The 21919-nt window shown below is 34.5% G+C and overlaps 1 protein-coding gene across 8 annotated transcripts in view; it reads right to left on the bottom strand.

Annotated features, from left to right (window-relative positions):
* EPHA5 (EPH receptor A5) overlaps nt 1-21919 on the bottom strand; it is a 313192-nt gene that overhangs the window by 105112 nt on the left and 186161 nt on the right. The window contains exon 6 of one of the 8 annotated variants that reach the window (XM_032459358.1): nt 11259-11313. The exons of the other annotated variants lie outside the window; for them this stretch is intronic. Coding sequence (XP_032315249.1) covers nt 11279-11313 — 35 coding nt within the window. The 3' untranslated portion in view covers nt 11259-11278. The remainder of the gene's footprint in view (nt 1-11258; nt 11314-21919) is intronic. 8 annotated transcript variants of the gene reach the window in all.

Below are 21919 nucleotides of genomic sequence, written 5' to 3'. Positions count from 1 at the left end.
AAAACTACCTATTCTGTAAAACTTTAAATATGATTCCTTTTCAATTTTGTGATTCTAAAAATTCATTATAAAGTTATAATTGAATTAAAACCTTTCCCTTTCCTGATGGTAGACATTATTAAATTATCAATGGACAAAGATAACAAGATTTACTGATGAAACAACTAGATATAAGATCAAGTTATGTTTGGTGAGGTAAAATAAGGTGTTTTAGGTGAGAATGGCTTAACTCAACTGTTATTTATAGGAGGTGGGTTATTTTGGGCAGTTTCATCTTTTGAGACAGAATTGTTCTGATGAAGTAGAATATGGAAATTCTAAACGTCTATATAAATAACTTTAGCTAAATGATCTGTGTTCTTCAGACAGCATTTAATTGCTTTGGAAAAATGTTTCTGTTTTCTGACCAACTACTTCAAGGTCTATTAAAGTTGTGTTACAAACAAGCACCAAAAGGTATAATTAATCATTAGTGATACACAGCTCCTTGGGGTCTCTTTCATGTTACATCTTGATCCTTTCCCTCATATTTTAAAACTCCTCTTTACTTAGAGGATCCAATGATTATATCTCATGATTAAATCATCGTCAGATAAGATAATGGAGGTACTGATGGAACAATCCAAAGAGGCTGATGGAACAAAGACAATCTGGCATTACATGTGTATTAAAAGTTGACTAATTTGAGACAACTTTTTTTCACTTCTAAATATGGACATAACTCAATGAGAAATTCTTAGATTCAGATGCACAGTACATATTTTGAAATGTATATATTTTAAGCAGCAAAATCAGCATGAGATTATACTAATACAAGAATTACTATAACCATAATTACCTGGCTATTTAGACATGAAAATATCTATCCATAACTAGCTCGCACCTACTGGGACTTGGAAAGTTTAATGACTTTGTGATCAATTACATAATGCCAAAGGTTGTTTTTCCCCATAATTTAGTACTCATTTCTTTTCTTTTTATCTGCTCATGAATAAATGGTATCAGGCTTTTGATCTGTATATTTCCATCACAATAACATGGTAGGGGAGGAAAGGAATCTCTTTTTTACAGTGTTCACTGCCAGGAATTTATGAATGATGTGCTAATTTCTGTCAGAGTGCCTAAATATAGTGAGAGGGGCATTTCATGGATATGTAAATAAGATAAAAACATAGTATGCAGTATTTTATAATAATAAAAACTAAATACTACTACTGCCATAATTAATTTTACTTTCACTTTCCCTCTTCACCCAGGCATTATAAAGGCATTTTTTTCAAACTTATCCCACAATCTCAGCACACAATACTGTTGCAAAGGAGGCAAGCAGAGCTGTCATACTGGGCTTAGAAGTCCTCAAAAAGAACCTCTGGCTTGCTTCCAATCAGAGCCTGTTTCTTATTATACTCAGGGGCCATCCTTCTTAACAAGTTAGGGAAAAACCTTTCCAAGTGAGCCTTAAGAATGTCTATCATCAAACATTAAGATTAGGTATTTGTTCTTTCAATCAAAAGATACATCAAATTTTGGATAATCCATAAATAATAATGGAAGTCCTTTCACTTTTATTAAAGATTAAAATAAAATTGATAATATTTTATTAGAAGAACCAAGAAAGAATACAATTTTTTGAAATCCATAGTAATTAGGGACTGGCCCAAATTTCTGATATAGAAGCAAAATTACCAATCCCACTAACTACAAAATCATTCATAGTATTTCAAACTGGTTGTTTTCAATTATAAAATTTGATTTCATCTTGAATTCTAGAGTGAATCTGGAATCCAGCTCAAATTCTTACAAAATGTAGTAAAGTCAGAAATCCAACCAGTGCCTCAGTACACTCATTTGTAAAATTGGGATTGTCGGTCTCTCATCTGACTCACAAAGTCACAGGGAGTGGATGCCATGTTCAGTACAATACGAAAATCATAAAATCTCATTATCAAAAAAAATCATGAATTTACAGAGTTAAAATATAAGCATCCATTTCCTTTTTTCCCTTCTGTGATGTCTTATCAAATCTCGAAGGCTTTACATGGAGTCTTTTAAAAATGTGTCAGAAATGAAGTTCTCTGGTTTCAGAATTGAATTGTTCAAAAAAAATCTTAGTAGGATCATTCTTTCATTTAATTAAATACTTGCAGAGAGACTACCATGAGGCAGGCACTAGTTTAATTGCCAGGAAAACCATAATGAACAATATAAGCAAGTCCATTCTTTTTTGAAGCTGACATTAAAAATGCTATCAATTTATCTCTAAACCTATTTATTTAATGAACAAGAGGCCACGAAGAATAATCATCCCAATACATCAGAATGTTCCACTGAACTCAGGTTATTGCAAAAGTCTGACATTCATCTCTTTAATTTATTTTTCCCTATGTGAATTCCCTGAATCAATTAAATTAATCTGTCTAATCAAGCCCATTTACTGCCTGGAATTATATAGATAAACATGAATAGTAATGTAAATGTAAATGTGAATATATATATACACATATTGCATACATTCATATTTCCCTCTTGTTTGGAATGCCCTCCCAAATCTGTCTCCTAAAACATGAGCTGAAGGCTACAGAAACAGAAAGAAGCCAGTGAATAACCACGTGGAGTTGAGGAGCATTATGAGAGGATTTAAGTAAATACATGGGCTAAATCTTGAAATGGAAAAATTTCTATTGGCCAAAAACAGCAGAGACCATTTGGACTGAAGGAATGTAAGTATAAAAACTAAGAGTTAAGAAAAAGTTCTATCATTCATAGTGATGTTTGATGTTATAAAGGATACGTGTGGCGGGTGAGAGCTGAAAAAGAAATTGGAATAATTGAAAACCAGATTAATGCTGTATCACTGATTTTATAATTAGGATAGTTTGTATTATTGTTGTTATTATTATTAATATTTTATCTTAAGTATAAATTAAGTGCTTTTAAATAGATTTTGAGCTCTTCAAGACAGTGACCAGTCTTCTATAACTTCTCACCCCCAATCTCAATGCAAGCAATTGTACACAAGAATCACTCCATAAACGTTTGTGATTGCTATTGCTAACACTGCTATGGTGGGTGCTGGTGCTGTTGGTGCTGGCAGTGCATGGTAAATGTGACAGTGTTTAATATTAATGAGAAAAGCTATAGGAATCACAGAAATAGAGATCATAATGGGCTGGTGGAGATTAGATTTTAGCTGGGACTTGAATGATAGGCTATGAATAGAAAATAAGAAAAAAGGAAATTTTACCAAAGAAAATGTCCAAAGGCTCAAATGTGCAAAAGAGCAAAGGCACTTTGTCCTATGGGGACACTAAAGAGACTGTTCTCTTTGGATTAAAGTGTTTTCACTAACAAGTGTTTGGGTAGTAAACTTAAATAGTTAGGCTAGGACTAAAGTACTAAGGACTTTGTAAGTCACACTGATATTCCATTGTACTGCAGGCAAGAAGACACACACATGCACATACACACTCATGCACACAGTCTATTTATTTACATATATAAAGGAGGCACAGGAAATACCAACAGGAAAGTGACATAGTAGGACAATGTCTCTGCCAAAGTGTGTAGAAGGCCCGGGATGGGGAGAAGACAGGGGGAGCATATGAGATGCTAGGAAATCATAAAATCATGGATTTTCAAAGGAAAAAAGGAAAGCAAAAATGAGTGAATGATTCTTTTGCCGTTTCCTAAATAACTTGTTTTCTTTTTCCAAGAGAACTATAATGCTGTAACTGCTTAAAGTCAAACCTGGTAACTACTGCCTCGTGATATCCCTCAAATGATGTCAGGAAAGTGAACACCTATCTTGTTGAAAATCTCAAGGATATCATGCCCCCTATACGGACATATTACATTGATTACAAACTAAATTAGTTAAAAATTAAATTAATCACAAATGTCCACTGATTCATTTCTAATAATTAAAAAAAAATTCTTTCCTCATATCTATTTCAATGCTACCATGGATTAGGGTCTTGCCATCTTAGTGCACAATTTCACCAGCCTCCAAATGGCAAAGTGCTGCCACCACCTGAAAAGTACAAGCCCCTTAATCTGCACACAAAGATCTCGGCCCTTCCCCAGCCTGTGCTTCTACCATCATGCTCTTTCGCTATCCTATCAGATGCATTTCATGCCAGCCATCCACATTCTCCTGTGCAACACTGACTGGGAGCAACATTTAAAAAGTCTGTAGGTCTAACCTAAACAAGCAATTCTCCAATGAAGACACACAAATAGCACATGAAAAAATGCTCAATATTGCTAATTATCCGAGAAATGCAAATCAAAACTACAATGAGGCATCACCTCACATCAGTCAGAATGGCCATCATTTAAAAGTCCACAGGCAATAAATGCTGGAGAGGCTGAAGAGAAAAGGGAATCCTCTTACACTGTTGGTAGGAAAGTAGTTTGGTACAGCCTGTTATGGAAAATCGTATGGAGACTCCTCTAAAAACTAAAAATAGACTTACCATATGATTCAACAATCCCACTCCTGGACATATATCTGGAGGGAACTCTAATTCAAAAAGATATATGCACCTCAATGTTCATAGCAGCACTACGTACAATAGCCAAGACATGGAAGCAACCTAAATGTCCATTGACAGATGACTGGATAAAGAAGCTGTGGTATATTTATACAATAGAATACTACTCAGCCATAAAAAAGAATAGAATAATGCCATTTGCAGCAACATGAATGGACCTGGGGATTATAATTCTAACTGAAGTACACCAGAAAGAGAAAGAAAAATACTGTATGATATTACTTACATATGGAATCTAAAAAAAAAAAAAAAAGACACAAATGAACTTACTTACAAAACAGAAACAGACTCACAGACACAGAAAACAAACTTATGGTTACTGGGGGGAAAAGGGGTGGGAAGGGATAAATTGAGAGTTCAAGATTTGCAGATACTAACTACTATATAAAAAACAGATAAACAACAAGTTTCTACTGTATAGTCTAAAGAACTATATTCAATATCTTGTAGTAACCTATAGTGAAAAAGAATATGAAAAGGAATATATGTATGTGTATGTATGACTGAAACATTATGCTGTACACCAAACATTGACATAACATTGTAAACTGACTATGCTTCAATTAAAAAAAAAGGTCTGGAGGCCAATGGCAGAGATGTATTCCACAGAGATATCAAGCAAGCAAGCAGGATGGGAACTGAAAACTAATTTTTGGAGTTAGCTACAAGATGGCTAGCAGTTTTACCAAAAAGAAAAAATAAATCAAAAACAAGAATAGCAGCAAAATGAGTAAAGAATAAAAAGGAAGAAAATTAAAGGTAAGTTATAACTACAAGAGTTTATATAATAACATGTAATTATGAAAACAGTGAAACTCAAAATTCTAGTTGAGGAGGAAAAGGGAAATAAAAGAGAAGAGTTGAGAAGGCTTCTATCTAAATATGGCTATAACAGCTAATATTCATATACAGTTGTCCCCAGGTATCTGTAGAGGATTGATTCCAAGGACCCCCCTATGGATACCAAAATCCATGGATGCTCAAGTCTCTTATATAAAATGGTGTAGTATTTGTATGTAACCTATGGATATCATCCCGTAAACTTTAAATCATCTCTAGAGTACTTGTAATACATAATACAATGTAATGCTAAGTAAGTGGTTGTTAATACAATGCAAACACTAGTAAATATTTGTCAGCACAAGTTCTGCTCTTTGGAACTTTCTGGATTTTTTTCCAAATATTTTTTCATCTGCAGTTGGTTGAATCCATGGCTGCGGAACCCACGGATAAGGAGGGCCAACTGTACAGCTTGTATAACTCTGTATATTGAACTCATCAAAATATACTAAACCCTGACATATACTAATTTTTATAAATCTCACAACGACATGATGAGATAGACCCTGTCACCATCTGTTTTACAGACAGGAATACTAAGGCAGAGAGAGGTGACAAATAGTGCTGGCATAGGTCAAACCCAGGTAACCTGGGTTCAGAGACCGCATGCTTAACCACTGGCAGTACTTATTACACCAGCTGAGTCCTAAGAAGAGGCAGGGACACTTCCAATACCTTAATACATTCAGCTATGTAAAAACTGCTTTACATTTTTAAGGGAGATCTAGATATTTAGCATTGTTTTATTGCTTAGATTTCTTGTACAAGAATTTAGGTTAGTCAATGCATGTTGTATTTGTGCCTAATTTCTAAGATAAATGGTACACAATCTTTGTTCAACACAGAAAAGTTTTTTTTTCCTAAAGGACATAATCGCTGTTTAAAGTTCTTGATAGTCGGAGAGTTCTTATCTTGCAAGGGCTGGTTGAAAATTCCTTCCTAAATCTAGGCAGAATTACAAGATGCTGACATTAAGTGACATAAAAGCATTCTAGATAGGAAGAAAATGTATACGAATCAATGATTAAGTAACCATAAAGTCAGGTAACAGGGTATTTTAACTTGTCTTCTTAGCAGTTTGAACTGGTGATTCATGATCTTTTTCAAAAACGATCCTGATTTATTTTAGTACTTTCAGTAGCGTCATTTATTCTGTATACAATATGGCTATACTCAGTCTATTTTCTTTTATGTTTGCATTTACCAAAGGGACAGCCAAATGTTTAAGATTAACTGTATTTAACTGATTCAGATAAAATAAATGCCCTTGATGTTTATAAAAAGAAAATATGCTTACATTATGAGAGTTTGTCATGTGTATAGCCATAGTATTAATTATACTTTATCTTTTTGCAATGCTAATAGGTTGTACTAGTTGCTTACTTCCTAGATATCAAAAAGAATATTTCTTTTTGGAAATATCACTAATACCATGAGATGTTCTCTCATGAAGTCTTTGTGAGTGTTACTGTAATATTTATTTACACAGATATTTAAAACCAAAGAGTTCTTTGTTTCTTAGTAATTCTTTAAATAATTATCTGAAAATAATTATTTCTGATTTCAGAAATGTTACCATTAACATCATGAAGTGTTTGTACATAATCAATACAAATATTACTAAAATTTTGCAAGATGTTATCAAACAAAACAAAGATATTCTCTGGCTCTCATTAATTCATTAAAAAGTCTGTTTAATAAATATGAGTAATACACTAAGAGGGGATCCTTGTGATAAAAGAGGAGTTTCCAGAGGAAAGCCTGATATCTGGATAAGTATTGAACTTTAGTACTATGTCTACAGAATATTAGTAATAATTATGCAGGAAAAATAATATTATGAAAATATATGAATTTACTGTTTTTATACAATTTATTAAAATTTTCCTAAATCTAAAAACAAACACAGGGTAGAATTCTCTATTCTTGTCAAAAGACATACAAATTTATTTTCCATTAATTTATAATATAAAAATGTACTTCAATTAAATGGACTCTTCTGTGGTAATTCAATATATATATGTCCAATATTATTTTTTTGAGATTCATTAATGTTAAAGTCCAACTCTGACCAATGCTACGTCTGCAGATCCCTCCCTTTTAAAGCTACTGGATGTCAAAACACATCACACCAAATCTAGTAATTACAATTCAAAGGCTTATTACTCACTCAGACATGTGCAAAGCAGGGGATGTCTTTGGGGGAGGGATGGGTATCACCTTGGGGAGGATTTTCATGTCTAGAGGGAAAGAGAGAGGGAGAAGAAGAGGAAGAGGTAAAGCCTGGTCTCAGGAGCCATTTCTGGTGGCCCATCTCTGTGGGTGTGTTTGGTGGGGCGGTAGTTTGGGAAGAAAGCTCAGAGGAATCAGGGGGGTGGCCTTGTGTATGAGTAGAAGCAGAGTAGAAGTATGTAGGGCTGGTGTTTCTACCTTTGTCTGCCCAAGCCTATATGAACTATTCAACCAAATGTCATTTTGCTGTGAGTGACTTACTGCTTCCAAACTTATTTCTCCACAATTTAACTATCAGAAATATATTCACTGTATGATTCACAGAAAGTTAATAACTTGAAAATTGATAGTGCTTGTTAGTATGCCTGTTTATTGATTTTCTAATAATTCTAAGTTACCATATTATTTATATTATCAGCACATTTAATACTCTATTATAAAAACAAGTGATGTAGTGTAATTCATTGAAGAAAAATGCAAATGACCAATAAACATGAAGGAAGCGGTTAGCTTCATGTTAAGCTAAAGCAACATTCATCTAACTGGCAAGACTACAAATAATTTAAATACATCTTATCTTAGTAAGAGTGTGAAAAAAATCAACGATTCCATGACTTACTTATAAAGTCACAAGCTTTTGAAAAGTCAGCTTATGGCATAGCTTGAATTTCAAATGTACATACCTAGAGAAATCTATCTTTATCATCAGGTAAACATATGTATAAAGTAATGCTTACTCTAACATTATTTATGAGTGAAAAATAAACAGATAGGAGAGAAGAAGGGAAAAAAGCAAGGGATGGAGGGAGGAAAGGAAAAAGGGAGGGATGGAGGAGGAGGAGGAGGAGAAAAAGGGCAATTTGCATGACGTAGAAGAGTAACCATGGTATATCCATTTTGTGGAACACACTACAAGTGTTAAAAAGAACAATGTAGATTGCACATAAAGACTGACTTAGAAGGTTTTGCAAAAGATATTAAGAAAAAAAAGAAGTTGGAACATCTGGAAAAATCAAGCTACCATGGTAAAAAACTGTCTCCAATTCAGAAATATTGTCTAGGCTAAATAAAGTAACAATCAAGAAAACCTACTGGTTAGCCAACTCAGTTAAACTTATTGGTTACATCTTTTTGCAGTGTTAACTGCAGACATATGATCTTTTAGTTTTAACATTTATAGAGCTTTTGCTGGTGTGTCATTACTCTGGTAGGCATTTTACATGGATTATCTCATTTAATCTCCTGTATAACTGCATGAGTTAGAACACTATTATGATCCCATGTAATATATAGGTAAATAGATTAAGTAAAAATTCCCGAGTAAAGTGTCTAATGTCATTCATCTTGTAAACATTTCCATGTAGCTTGACTACAGAGATGACTATACAAATCTTTAAATTAGCGTTGCCCTGTGTACCAGTCAGCCTATCTGTGTGTAGGAACTGGGCATAGCTTACGTATATATTCACACATACTCATCCATTCAAATAATAATAGTTATTATATACTACATATATAATATGTTGCACTTTTAAAAATTCTGAATTTCTAGAAGCAATAAAGCAGATTAAAATTAAATTTGACTACCACGATCATGTTGTTACTTAGAGATGGCAACAAGAAATGTTACATTCATCTTGTATTACCTAGGAAATCACTGTTATTTGGCAATGCCCTGTAAGGTGAGAAGAACTGAGACACAGAGGAGGGTAAGTGACTTGTCTGTAGTCACACAGTCACTGCCTAACACTAGGGTGACAACTCTCAAGTCTCAGATCTCTACTGAGTTCACCAGATCATGAACGTTTATACAGTGAAGTTCAGAAGTTAGAAATGCTTTAAAGTCCCTATTGAACAAACTATATTTTCCAACAGTTCTTTTCAAAGAACAATGCTAGAAACTTCAAACACCTCAGTGACTTGCTTTTTAGAAGAGTAAATCTGAAATGTCAGGTGTAGTGGATGAGAAGATTCTGCTGCAGTACCCTGGGGCTTGCCCTAGTTATTTTCAACTTGTCTAGACTGAGACGTTGTACTTCATAGTTGTGTCTGTTTTTCATTAGTTTTTAAAAGTGTATCCATGTATAGATCTTTTTATCTAAATTCTACAAATCTGATTAGGTTTTTCTAAAATGTAAATGAATTTTATCTGCACAAATTATTGTAACTGTATTCACTGGGGTCCAATTAGAAAAACAGAAACCATGCTAGATATTTCAACAGAGGGAATTTAACAAAGGGAGTTGTTTATACGGGTGTTGGGTGTTGTAATGCTGAAATAGATGAAAAGAAATATTAAGGTATTCCACTGGTAGGTGCTACCAAAGCAGCTATCATCCCTACATCAAAAAGACAGAAAATTGGGGGATATCAGAACGAAGAAGCCTGGCTGCTGCTCTCTCAGTGGTTTGGAGGAGGGTCTCTGAAAGGGTGTGATGAGGCTGGTCCGGAAATGCCTACAGAAGTTAGAGGTTGAGACCAACTGCTGCTGTGGAGACAAAGAACAAGTACCAGGGGAGCGATGCCTGGAACACCAAGCAAATAGGAAGGCTAACTTCCCTTCTTCCAATCTCTCTCTATTGCCTCTAGTTGGTAGACTCTGTTAGGAAGCCATCTGGCAAAAGCAAAATATTCTGCTGGGACTCAGCCCTAGCATGACAAATCTAACTATAACATAGTGGAATTCCATTTGAGAGACCAACATTTAATAGCCTATTTCCCTTAACAAAAGTTTATGTTTCTTGGGTTTTGGTGTGTGTGGGGGTGAGGTGGTGATGAGGAGGACACGTGCATGTATGCAGGTTTTCTGAAGCTTTGGTTTATACTTGAACAGTACACAATACTTAGTAACTGCGTTGCTGACTCTTACTTGAAGCCTTTCATGCTTCACCAGAACGCTTAAATAACGATTTACTAATGTTGCTACCAAGTGATGGGGATGTATAACATAGTGAAAAGTGTTTTAGCTTTGGAAGAGCACCCCCAAGCCTAAATTTCAGTTCTGCCACTCGTGTGTGAACTGAGTAATTTAGGGAAAATTAGTTACCCAGTCGGAACCTCTTTTCATCTCTTTAAAATCAAGATAATATCTGTCTTTAAGTTGTTACAAAGATTAAGGATATCATATCATCTAATCTAGCCAATGCCTATTATATAGTAGTGCTAAATATAATATTATTACTGTAGATACTGGGAACTTCTGTTTGAATAATCTTATTTTGTTCCCATAAAATCTCAGTAGAAAAGAGGAAATCAAAGCTCTACTGAATGCTTACTGTGCACAGCACACTGACTAAAGACTTAGAGAGACAATCTCTTTTATAGCCATGAGACATATATATTGTCTTAGTTTTCCAAATGAGAGGAATTAATTTTAGACTGATGAAGTGATGGGTCAATTCTGCAGAGTTAGCATTCAAAGCCACTGTGTTTTTGTTGTTATTGTTGTCATTGTGTTTTTGCTTGTTTTCTGGTTATTTTTACCATAGGTCTAGAAATACTACACACACAGGTTTAATTCTTAAGAGTTTAGCTAAAATACTTAGTGCACGATAATCATATTTACTTTCTTATTCTGAATCAGGAACATACATTATTTGGTTTGTTTTTCTTGCCACTGTAGCCAGTATTTACCTTCTTTCTTGGTAGTTCTGCTATATTACTTCATTGGCCACCTCCTCATTATTTACTGAAAAAGAAAATAGCCACTCCAATTACTGATAACGTTTTGCTTGAGTACTTTTAGGAGTATTTGTATTGTTCCTCCCAAAGGCTTAAAATACAGAAAAACAAGCATCAAATAGCAATGGGTTTCAGAGAAGTTGTATACAGCTCTCAATCTTACTACATTTTAGCATTTATCCTATACTTCTAATAAATAAAATACTTCTCTTGGATTCTCTTCCTACTTCACAAATGGTTTTATTTTCCTTGTCCATATCTTGGATATATATTTTTATAGACTATGGATAAACTAAAGATGTGGTAACTTTAAATCAATATTTTTAAACACTTCAGAGTTTAGTGTTTGGATTTATGATTTAAATTGTGGTAAATATACATTTTAAATGTATATACACATTGTTCAGAATAGTTTAGATTTTCTTCTTTTAATGCAGTATGTGGCTATAGAGTTTATAATTGAATAAGAAAATATATTAGATAACAGGAAATGTTATCTAATCAATTTACTTATCAATGTGGAAGAGTGTAGATAATCACAGATAGAAGTCAGCTTAAGACAAATAATGAATAGCAAAAGGCCTTCAAATATTGCTGCTTTATGAAGAAATTTAAATGATCATACAGCTTCCTGAGTAGTGATGATGCCAAAAAGACTGTGAATATTCACAAGTAAATTTATTATCAAGAAAGTTAACTGCATCTGAAATTGCTGTTTTGCAGACCAAAATTTTTGCTATTCCATAGAGAATTAGCCATAAAAATGAAACATTAATATATGGTAAGTAGAGGTTCATGATTTTTTATTACAAGCAATTTTCACTTCACCACACTAAAAAGATCATCTGTGTAGTCTAGTCTTGACTTACAAGTTTAAAGAAAGTTAGTTGTGCCATCTAAAATTTTAGCTTTTTTTCCTCCATTGATTGGTGGGCTTTTCATGTACTCAGTGACCTTCTCCTTGCCAGACTACACTCACTGCATTCATCATTCAAACAAAAGGATTAATGTTCTTGGACAAAAATATTAATCTTAGTTCAAATAATTGTGCTTCAAACCCACTACCTTCAAATCCGCATAGGGTAACAGCCACAGGAACAAGACTGGCAATTTCTTCCATCAATTCAACTCCTCTAGTAGCTCAAGGAATGAAAATGCTTCAATCTTATATTGAATACTGACTCCATTTTAAAATTTAACATTCAAGACATGCCACCTTCTTTGCTACCACTGTCATCCAGCCCAGCAAAATCTCTTCCTGGATCCTGTAATAACATCCTAATTGGTGTCCCTTCTTCCATGCTGGCCACAGAACTATTAGCTACCAAGCTGTCAAAGTGATCTTAATATCTTAGCATGAATTACCTTCTATAGCTTTTAGAAGCATAAGGCAAAAAAATATCTATTTGGAAAGAATGGAGTTCGGTGATTATCATGTGTCATTGTAGGTTCATCACTTGTAACAAAAGGATCACTATGGCGAGGGATGTTATAAGAGGGGCAGGTGCACATGCGTGGGAGCAGGGGGCATATGAGCCATGGCTGTACATTCCTCTCAATTTTGCTGTGAATTTAAGACTGTTCTAAAATTTTTTACACCTTTTCTTGACAGAATGAAGTTACCTATATATTGATTTCCCCATTAAATTCTCAAATAATTTGTTCACTTTGTAATCTCAGAAAAGAGTGTAATATTCCTTAAGAACCTAAGACTAACTGTGGCAAAGAATTCATCAGTATAAATCCTACATTGCATTTTCCTCTTCTGTCCTCTCTCTTAAAATTGAAATAAGAGCGGTGCTTTGCTTCTTTAAGTATAACTTTATACAATCTCAAAAGGGTATTCATGCAAGAGAGAAAATTCCTCTCCCATTTTGACTCATGCCTGGAGCATGAACAGTGAAACCTTATTCCTCACCACATACCTTCTAATGATACTTCAAAGACTTACAAAGCACCCCAGAGGCTGTTCAGAAGTGCCCATCCTTCCCTGATGAAGTCTGGCTAACAGAACGGTGGCTTCAATCACTTTGGAATGAGAAATAGGTACTTTCTTTGAGATATTTTGCATTACATACATTGATTATCCAAAAGCAAATAGTAGCTTAAAAATTTTTTTACGTGTAATTGAAAAAAAAAGGGAAAACCATATTTGTTTTTGCAATATAATCCCAAATATCTTAAAATCACCATCCTTTTCTTTCCATAAAGGAAAACAAATAATTTTGGACAAAGTTCTGAAAAAATACCATTCTTTTACATTTCAATCACAGTTACCACATGTTATAATCCCAAATATCTATCAAAGTAAGCATTTTCATTTTTGCTAGCCATCAATTATAACATATTCTAGGTACATTAACTCAAAGTTATACAAAATGCATATTTAAGGACATCGATTGGATCAAGATGGTGGAATAGAAGGAAGTGGAGCCTACCTCCTCCTACAAGTGCATCAAAAATACATCTACGTAAGTCATGAAATGTTTATACCAGACTCCAGTTTCTAGGGGCTATAATGCAAATTGCTTTTAGAAAATAAAATTTTTTCAATGATCAAAAAAAAAAAAAAAAAAGAAAACTACATGTGGAACACTTCTCACAGAATACCTGCTGAATGCTGACAGAGTATCTTGTAAAATCAAAATAGCAAGAAAAATCAACATATAACCAGGTAGGACAAAAAGGGGGGAAAAAAAAAGGAACTGGGATGGGACCTGTGCCCCTGGGAGGGAGATGTGGAAAAGGAAATATTCCTTCACCTGGGAAGTTCTCCACCTGCAGGGAGATCAGCCGGGACAGAAAGGGAGACTCAGGCTCAGAGAAGAGTGTAGGAGCTGGCCTGCAGCAGGCAGAACAGAGAGAGACCAGCACAGGGGGTTTGTGCCACCTTCCTAAACTCCCCAGCCCCAGACGCATGTCTGCAGGCGCACGCAGCGGCGGGGTGCTGGAACTCTGGCTTCAGAGGGTAGATCTGCGAGGAGGACTGGGGTTGGTTGTGCGGAGACACCCCGAAGGAGCCCAGGTCTACCACTGAAGCCCCATTGTTAACCTACCCAGAAGAAAGGGGCAGGCCCGCTGCAGCGGACTTGTTCTCCGTGCGCTCACAGCGGGCGTGGCTCCACCTCTATAGCTCTGGGAGAGTGCAAGCACCTGTGGGCTGCCCACACGCAGAGGTGGGGCTAAAATCTGAACCATTCCAGTGACTGCGATCCACGAATTTATTCAACTTTGTAAACTCGGTGCCTCTGGGACATCTGAGTGGATTATTGGTGCTCCCATAGCTGGGGCAGGTCCAGCAATAGCACATGTGGAGGCTTGGTTGGGGTCTGGGCTGATTCAGTAGCTTCTATGACAGGTCCGGGTGCCTGACCTCAACAGTTCTGCACCAACAAATATGCAAAGCACCTGAGGGAAATCTGGGCCAGTTGCCTGCATTCCCATGGGTGAGGTGGGTCTGAGGGTGGTGCCAACAAGAGCATACTTTGTGTGCCTACAAAACAGGTGACAGGTGCCACCACAGAGAGCACTTCTTGGTGGACAGTTCCTGCGGAGGTATACCTAGTGTCTCCTCTCCTGGCAGAAGTACTCCAATCCAGCATACCTGACACTACAGTTAAGAAATGGATCTAAGGGCTTCTATGCCAACAACTGGGGAGCAGACCCCACCCTCAAAAAGTCCTTAACAGCCATGGAGCAAAAAGGAGACCCTGTTCAACTTCCAGCGCATGCTCCCAAACTCGTTCTATGAAGCTACCATCACCCTAACATGAAAACCAGAAAAATACAATACCAAAAAAGAAAATTACAGGTCAATATCTTTCATGAATATAAATGCAAAAATTCTCAACAAAATATTACCAAACTGAATGCAACAACACATAAAAAAGATTGCACACCACAATCAAGCTGCATTGATCCCAGCATCACAAGGATGGTTTAACATAAGTAAATCAATCAATATGATACACCACATGAAAAGACAAGACAAAAACCACACAATCATCTCAATAAATGCAGAAAAAGCATTTGATAAAATTCAACATCCATTTATGATAAAAACTCTGATTACCAAAGTGGGTACAGAGAGAACATACCACAACATAATAAGCGTTATTTATGACAAACCCACAGCCAACATAATACTCAATGATGAAAAGCTGAAAGCTTTCTTGCTAAAATCTGGAACAAGACAAGGATGCCCACTCTCACCACTTATATTAAACATAGTATTAGAAATCCTAGCCAAAGAGATTTACAAAAAGAAAAATAAATAAAAGGTGTGCAAAAGAAAAATAAATAAAAGGCGTGCAAAAGAAAAATAAATAAAAGGCATCCTAATACACCAGGAAAGGAAGAAGAAAACTGTCACTATTTGCAGATGACATGATACTACGTATAGAAAACCTTAAGCACTCCACACAAAAACTTCCAGAGCTGATAAACAAATTCAGCAAGGTAGCAGGATACAAGATTAACTTACAGAACTCTGTTGCATTTCTTCACACTAACAATGAAATGTCAGAAAAAGAAAGTCAAAAAAACAAAGAAAGAAATCCCTTTTAAATCACATAAAAAATACTTAGGAATAAACCTGACCAAACTGATGAAAGACTTATACGCTGAGAACTATAAAACATTGATGCATTTATGATGGTTGTGTGAAGAAAGCCCGAATGAGCCCAGGTCTGCCATTGAAGCCCCATTGTTAACCTACCCAGAAGAAAGGGGCAGGCCCGCCATAGCAGCCTCATTCTCCATGGACTGGAAGAATTGGATTGGAAGAATTAATACTGTTAAAATGGCCATAATATCCAAAGCAATCTACAGATTTAATGTGATCCCTATCAAATCATTGATGGTATTTTTCACAGAACTAGAACAAATATTCTTAAAATTTATATGGAATCACAAAAGACCCAAAGCTGCCAAAGCAATACTGAAGAAAAGGAACAAAACTGGAGGCATAATCCTCCCAGATCTTAGACAATACTATAAAGCTACAGTAATCAAAAGAGCATGGCACTAAAACAGACATATGGATCAATGGAATAGACTAGAGAGCCCAGAGGTAAACCCACACCCCTATGGTCAATTAATCTTCAACAAAGGAGGCAAGAATATGCAGTGGAGAAGCCAGTCTCTTCAGCAAGTGGTGTTGGGAAAGCTGGACAGCAGCGTGTAAATCAGTGAAATTAGAACACTCCCTCACACCATACACAAAAATAGACTCAAAATGACTTAAAAACCTAACTATAAGACATAACATCATAAAACTCCTAGAAGTGAACAGAGGCAAAACATTTTCTGATATAAATCTTAGCAGTTTTCTTATGTCAGTCTCCCAAGGCAAAAGAAATGAGAGCAAAAATAAATGGGACCTAATCAAACTTATAACCTTTTGCACCGAACAATAAACAAAATGAAAAGACAACCTACAGAAAGGGAGAAAATATTTGCAAACAGTGAGACCTACAAGGGATTAACTTCAAAAATATATAAACAGTTCATACAACTCAATAACAAAACAAACAAACCCAATCAAAAAAATGGGCAGAAGACCTAAATAAACATTTCCCCAATGAAGACATACAGATGGCCAATAGGGACATGAAAAGATTCTCAACATCACTAAATTATTAGAGAAATGTAAATCAAATCTATAATGAGGTACCACCTCACACAGGTCAGAATAGCCATCATTAAAATGCTACAAATAACAAATGCTGGAGAGGGTATGGAGAAAAGGAAACCCTCCTACACTGTCATTGGGAATGTAAATTGATGCAGCCAACATGGAGAACAGTATAGAGGCTCCTTAAAACACTAAAAACAGATTTAACATATGATCCAGCAATCCCACTCCTGGCATATATCTGGAGGAAACTTTAATTCGAAAAGATGCATGCACACCGATGTTCATAGCAGCACTATTTACAATAGTCAAGACATGGAAGCAACTTAAATGTCCATTGACAGATGACTGGACAAAGAAGCTGTGGTATATATATATATGATGGAATATTACTCAGTCATAAAAAGAATCTAATAATGCCATTTGCAGATGGACCTAGAGATTATCCTACTAAGTGAGGTAAGTCAGAAGGAGAAAGATAAATACCATATGATATCACTTACATGTGGAACCTCAAATATGATACAAATGAACTTTTTTATTAAACAAAGACAGACTCATAGACACAGAAATCAAACTTACTGTTACCAAAAGGAAAAAGGGTTGGGGAGGGATAAATTAGGAGTTTGGGATTAGCAGGCATAATCTACTATACATAAAACAGATAAACAACAAGGTCCTGCTGTACAGTACTGGGAACTACTTTCAATATCCTGTAATAAACCATACTAGAAAAGAATCTTTAAAAGAATATATATATATAATATACATATATATATATATAATATACATATATATATATATATATAGCTTTATAATGGAATCACTTTTCTGTACACCTGAAACTGACACAACATTGTAAATCAACTATACTTCAACTAAAAAAAAAGAAAAAATGAAACATAATTATGACACCTAACTATGACATTCAAAGGACAGAATGGCACTTTTATAACAACTGAATTCATAGTTAAGAAACAATTGAACAACAACATAAAATAAGAATCAAATAGAATATATCCCTGAGCATGGCAAAACTTTTATATCAAAAGTATTATTAAAATTGTGTCAACTTTTCGTAACTACATTCAAGAGCTCTTAACGTTAAATCTCTTTCCCCCTGATCTAAAACCATCGATCTAGTAAGTTTCCTGGAATAATCAAAGGAGGCCTGACACTGTGGTCAGGTACATGTAAATCAGCTATGTTAGATGTTTATGACTGACTGTGTTTTGATGTGACCAGGAATGGGAGGAGTCTGCAGGAGAAAGCAGACACAACATATTCAGCAGGCTGTCTGCCACAAGGAGGATTTTTTTTTCCTTCTAGTTTAATTATTATCATTTTCTCTTGTAAATTTCCAACATTTTTTAAAATTTAATAATATTTTCCCAGCTTTACAGAGGTATGACTGACAGATGAAAATTGTACATATTAAAAGTTTACAATATGATAGTTTGATATATGTATTCTTTCTGAGACAATCACCACAATCAAGCTAAGTAAAATATCTGTCACAAAGTCATACTCTTTTGATAGTTAAAGCTCATGTTTCATTCCTTCACAATTATTTTACAGGTAAAGGTGAAGTTTCAGTAGGTGGAGAAATCTATCCAGTGAAATATTTTGGAATCATTAGGAGAATGGGCTAGAGAGAAAAAATAAATTGCATTGAAAAGTTTAATTTACTTTCAGCTTTTATTCAAAATGCTGTTGATCCTATCTATGTATTTTATTGGTAGTTTTTTTTTTAAACAATTCAGTGATTGCTACTTAGTGTGGCAGGTGTTAAAATTTATAATCTATTTCTATATAATTCTTCAAACAAAGAAAGACTAATACATATTTCTTTCCACATGAATATTTAACTTTTGTTATCAATAGCAAATAAATTAACATGCCTATTCTTAAAGTTAGTAAGAATGTAAATCATATAAAAATTTTTAAGTGCCAAAGTATGTCAGAAAACTTATTCTGCAGTATTCCTAATTAATTTATACACACACACACAAACACACACACACAAACATACCACACTTGCACAAAGGAGGGAAAGGGGTAGCTAATCCAAGTAAACTTGTGATAGAGACAGATCACTGCTTAAAAAAAAAGTACATTACCTTGCTCAGCTGAAATACAAAATAAAACAAAAGAGATAAGTACTCCATGACTGTGGGCACCTATAAATTAAAAATTAGACAGTAAAGTTTTAATGTTTACAAATTTACTTAAAACAAGTGTTGTTTTCCTTGAATGTAAGCAAAGAAACAAAAACGAGTGATGCTTGTCTTTAAATTTGAAAGCAGTAGAGCAGAAATGAAGAGGAAATACATTGTTCAAATGATTCATAATTAAAAACAGCTGTTGAATTAATTCTGTATTCTATTTAGCATCTATATATTTTTGGTAAAATAATAAACATTTTTAAATAGGAAGGAAGAAAAATTCTCTCTAAAAAAGAGGCAAGTTTTGCTGAGCTGGTCATCAATATTTTTCATTTCTATGATTTCCATTTTCACTGAGTAACAGTTTTTAGGAACTTTTCCCCTCAATCTTTGTGCATATAAACAATGGTTCTAGTAATTTAGAAAAGTTTAAAAGAGAAAGTTTGTGGTAGTAAATAAGCATAATCTTTTGAACTGTAATGGAAAAAAATAGTTTTTACTTTCAAATGCCTTTGCCTTCCATGCAATTGTTGTAAGTTAAATGAATACAGATTTGCAAAATTGTGTTTCATGGTTAATAATTTCTTAATACTCATAATGCAAGCTATTTTCTAATTTTACTACATCAGCACACATGAAAAATTATACTTAAAAATCCTAATTTAGTGGAGAAAGATTCTTAAGTGGTTTATGTATAAAAATATGCATAATTAACAGACTGAAATTCTGTACAAATCACTAAATATCCCACTAAGTATGAGATTTTTAAACATATTTGTACAATCTGTCATCTACCTTTCTCTCTAAAATATGTGAAAATGAATTAGTGTTAAGATTTTTTAATACTCCATCAACTCTTTAGATCAATAAAACTGTTCTGGAAAAGTATAGAATTCTTTAAAAAAAATAACCAATTACTTGAGAAGAATTTGTTATAGAATAAAACCTAAATTCAGATTACTGTGAACAGCATGCTTACATCACAAAAACAGCATGGCTTTTCCTGGTTCCATTAAATCCTAAAACACTCTAGTCTACATTTTTAAAACAAATGAGTGTAAAGATGTATTTTTACAGCAAAACTTAGCCAAAGGGACTTGAATTTTTTTCATAATTGAGAAACATTTTAACTAAAGCTTACATGTAGGAAAAGTGAGAGAGGCGGGTAGAATATAATGAGTTGATCAGCTATTAGGTAATCAAACATTGCTTTTCCGATCAAGCTAATTTTGGTCCTGTAACTGTGACTTAAGAACTTGATGTGAACAAAAAGCTAAGTTTTCATAGTGACAGCAGTTGTGGGCAATCATTTAAGCTAAGTCATTGGGTTGCTAATTATTGCTCATGTTTTCTGGGCATTTGCTTAATTATGAAATATGTCAAGAACATTTGAAATCTCATGTATTTCATTGCAAAAGAAATGGCAGCAATGGGAAGTGTTGCAAAAAAAAAAAAAAGAAAAAATACATAATCTTATGGAAGGAGAAGAGATTTAAAAAATAAAGATGACCAAAAAGGAAAATATCATATATTCATATGAATTGAAATATTTGGATATTGGACAGTAACAAAAATTCTGAAAGACAAAGAACAGAATCTGCATCATGAAAAGTGCTGGTCCAATGCAATATTAAGCAGACCCTCTGCAAACATGGAAGAAAAGTAATTAATCAAATGTAAAATCTTTCTAGTGTGTGTTTAGAAGCTCAGATCAATGTAGTTACCCATCAGACAAACGTTAATGCAGGAAAAGGCTAGGATTTGTTCTATTTAAGGGCCAAGTATGTTAAAAGTCTACACATCTTTATTTACATGAACTGAAATTGGAAAGATTTCTTTCCCTCCTCGAAGATCAGATTTCAGGGCTATTCACAAGGACATTATTTTTCCTACTTAACTGGATAGTAAAGGCTGCCAAAAGGAAAGTTGGGAGGAGAAAGAAACTTGTTAAAAGGAAAACCATGAATCAGTATGAATAACTACTATGCAAATTTGCTTGAAAAATAGGGACAATCAAGAGTGAACGCCTGAACAGTGTTCTGCCAGTCTGGCACTGAAAGAAAGGAGACTCTCAGAAGACAGCAAAGGGGATTTCTATCCCAGAGGCAGATCTCTACTGCCTGTGCCGGCTCTGGCAGATTTCAGGGCATTAATTTCTGTGGTTCTATTTCTGAACCCTGCGTTCCCCTGCTCTTCAATTTTGTTCTCCTTCATGGGAATGGAAAATGAAGGAATAGTACCACAAAATACCCGAAGATTCTAAACACGCTGTGGTAGCTGTTCTGTTTTCTCCAATTTGTTAAAGACAAATAAAAGGAAAAACACCTACTTTGTTTTAGAATTGTTGATGAAATGTTAATGCTGATTAGTGTGTCACAAGGAGACTGTATTTTTAACTAATCACGTGTGCTGCTTAATTTCTGACGGGAGAACTTGAAGGGAGCCAAGTAATTAATGGGTCTTGGAAATGTTTAATTAAAATTTTAATCAACATAAAAGTGCATAAAAACACAATTATTTTAGTCAAATATGATTCCACTGAAGTAAGTCTGCTATGAGAGGAAAGAACATGTAAAATAAATACACACACATTATTAGTTGATTTATAATATGTCACCTTCCCACATTCTCAAACTTGATTAGTAATAAATGAAAATTTTCTTTCCATTTCAAGCTATGAAAGCACATTGATATATATGAAGTATATTACCTTCTTCCTTTCAATCTGATTAAACTGTTCAGTACATGAAAATGCATAACCCAAGAGTTTATTTGCTATCTCACTATAGCAATAAATATACACATTATAAATT

The sequence above is a fragment of the Camelus ferus genome, chromosome 2 (assembly GCF_009834535.1).
Source record: "Camelus ferus isolate YT-003-E chromosome 2, BCGSAC_Cfer_1.0, whole genome shotgun sequence".
NCBI lineage: Eukaryota > Metazoa > Chordata > Mammalia > Artiodactyla > Camelidae > Camelus > Camelus ferus.
The sequence above is the reverse complement of the archived record's forward strand: the minus strand, read 5'-3'. Positions and strand labels throughout refer to the sequence as shown.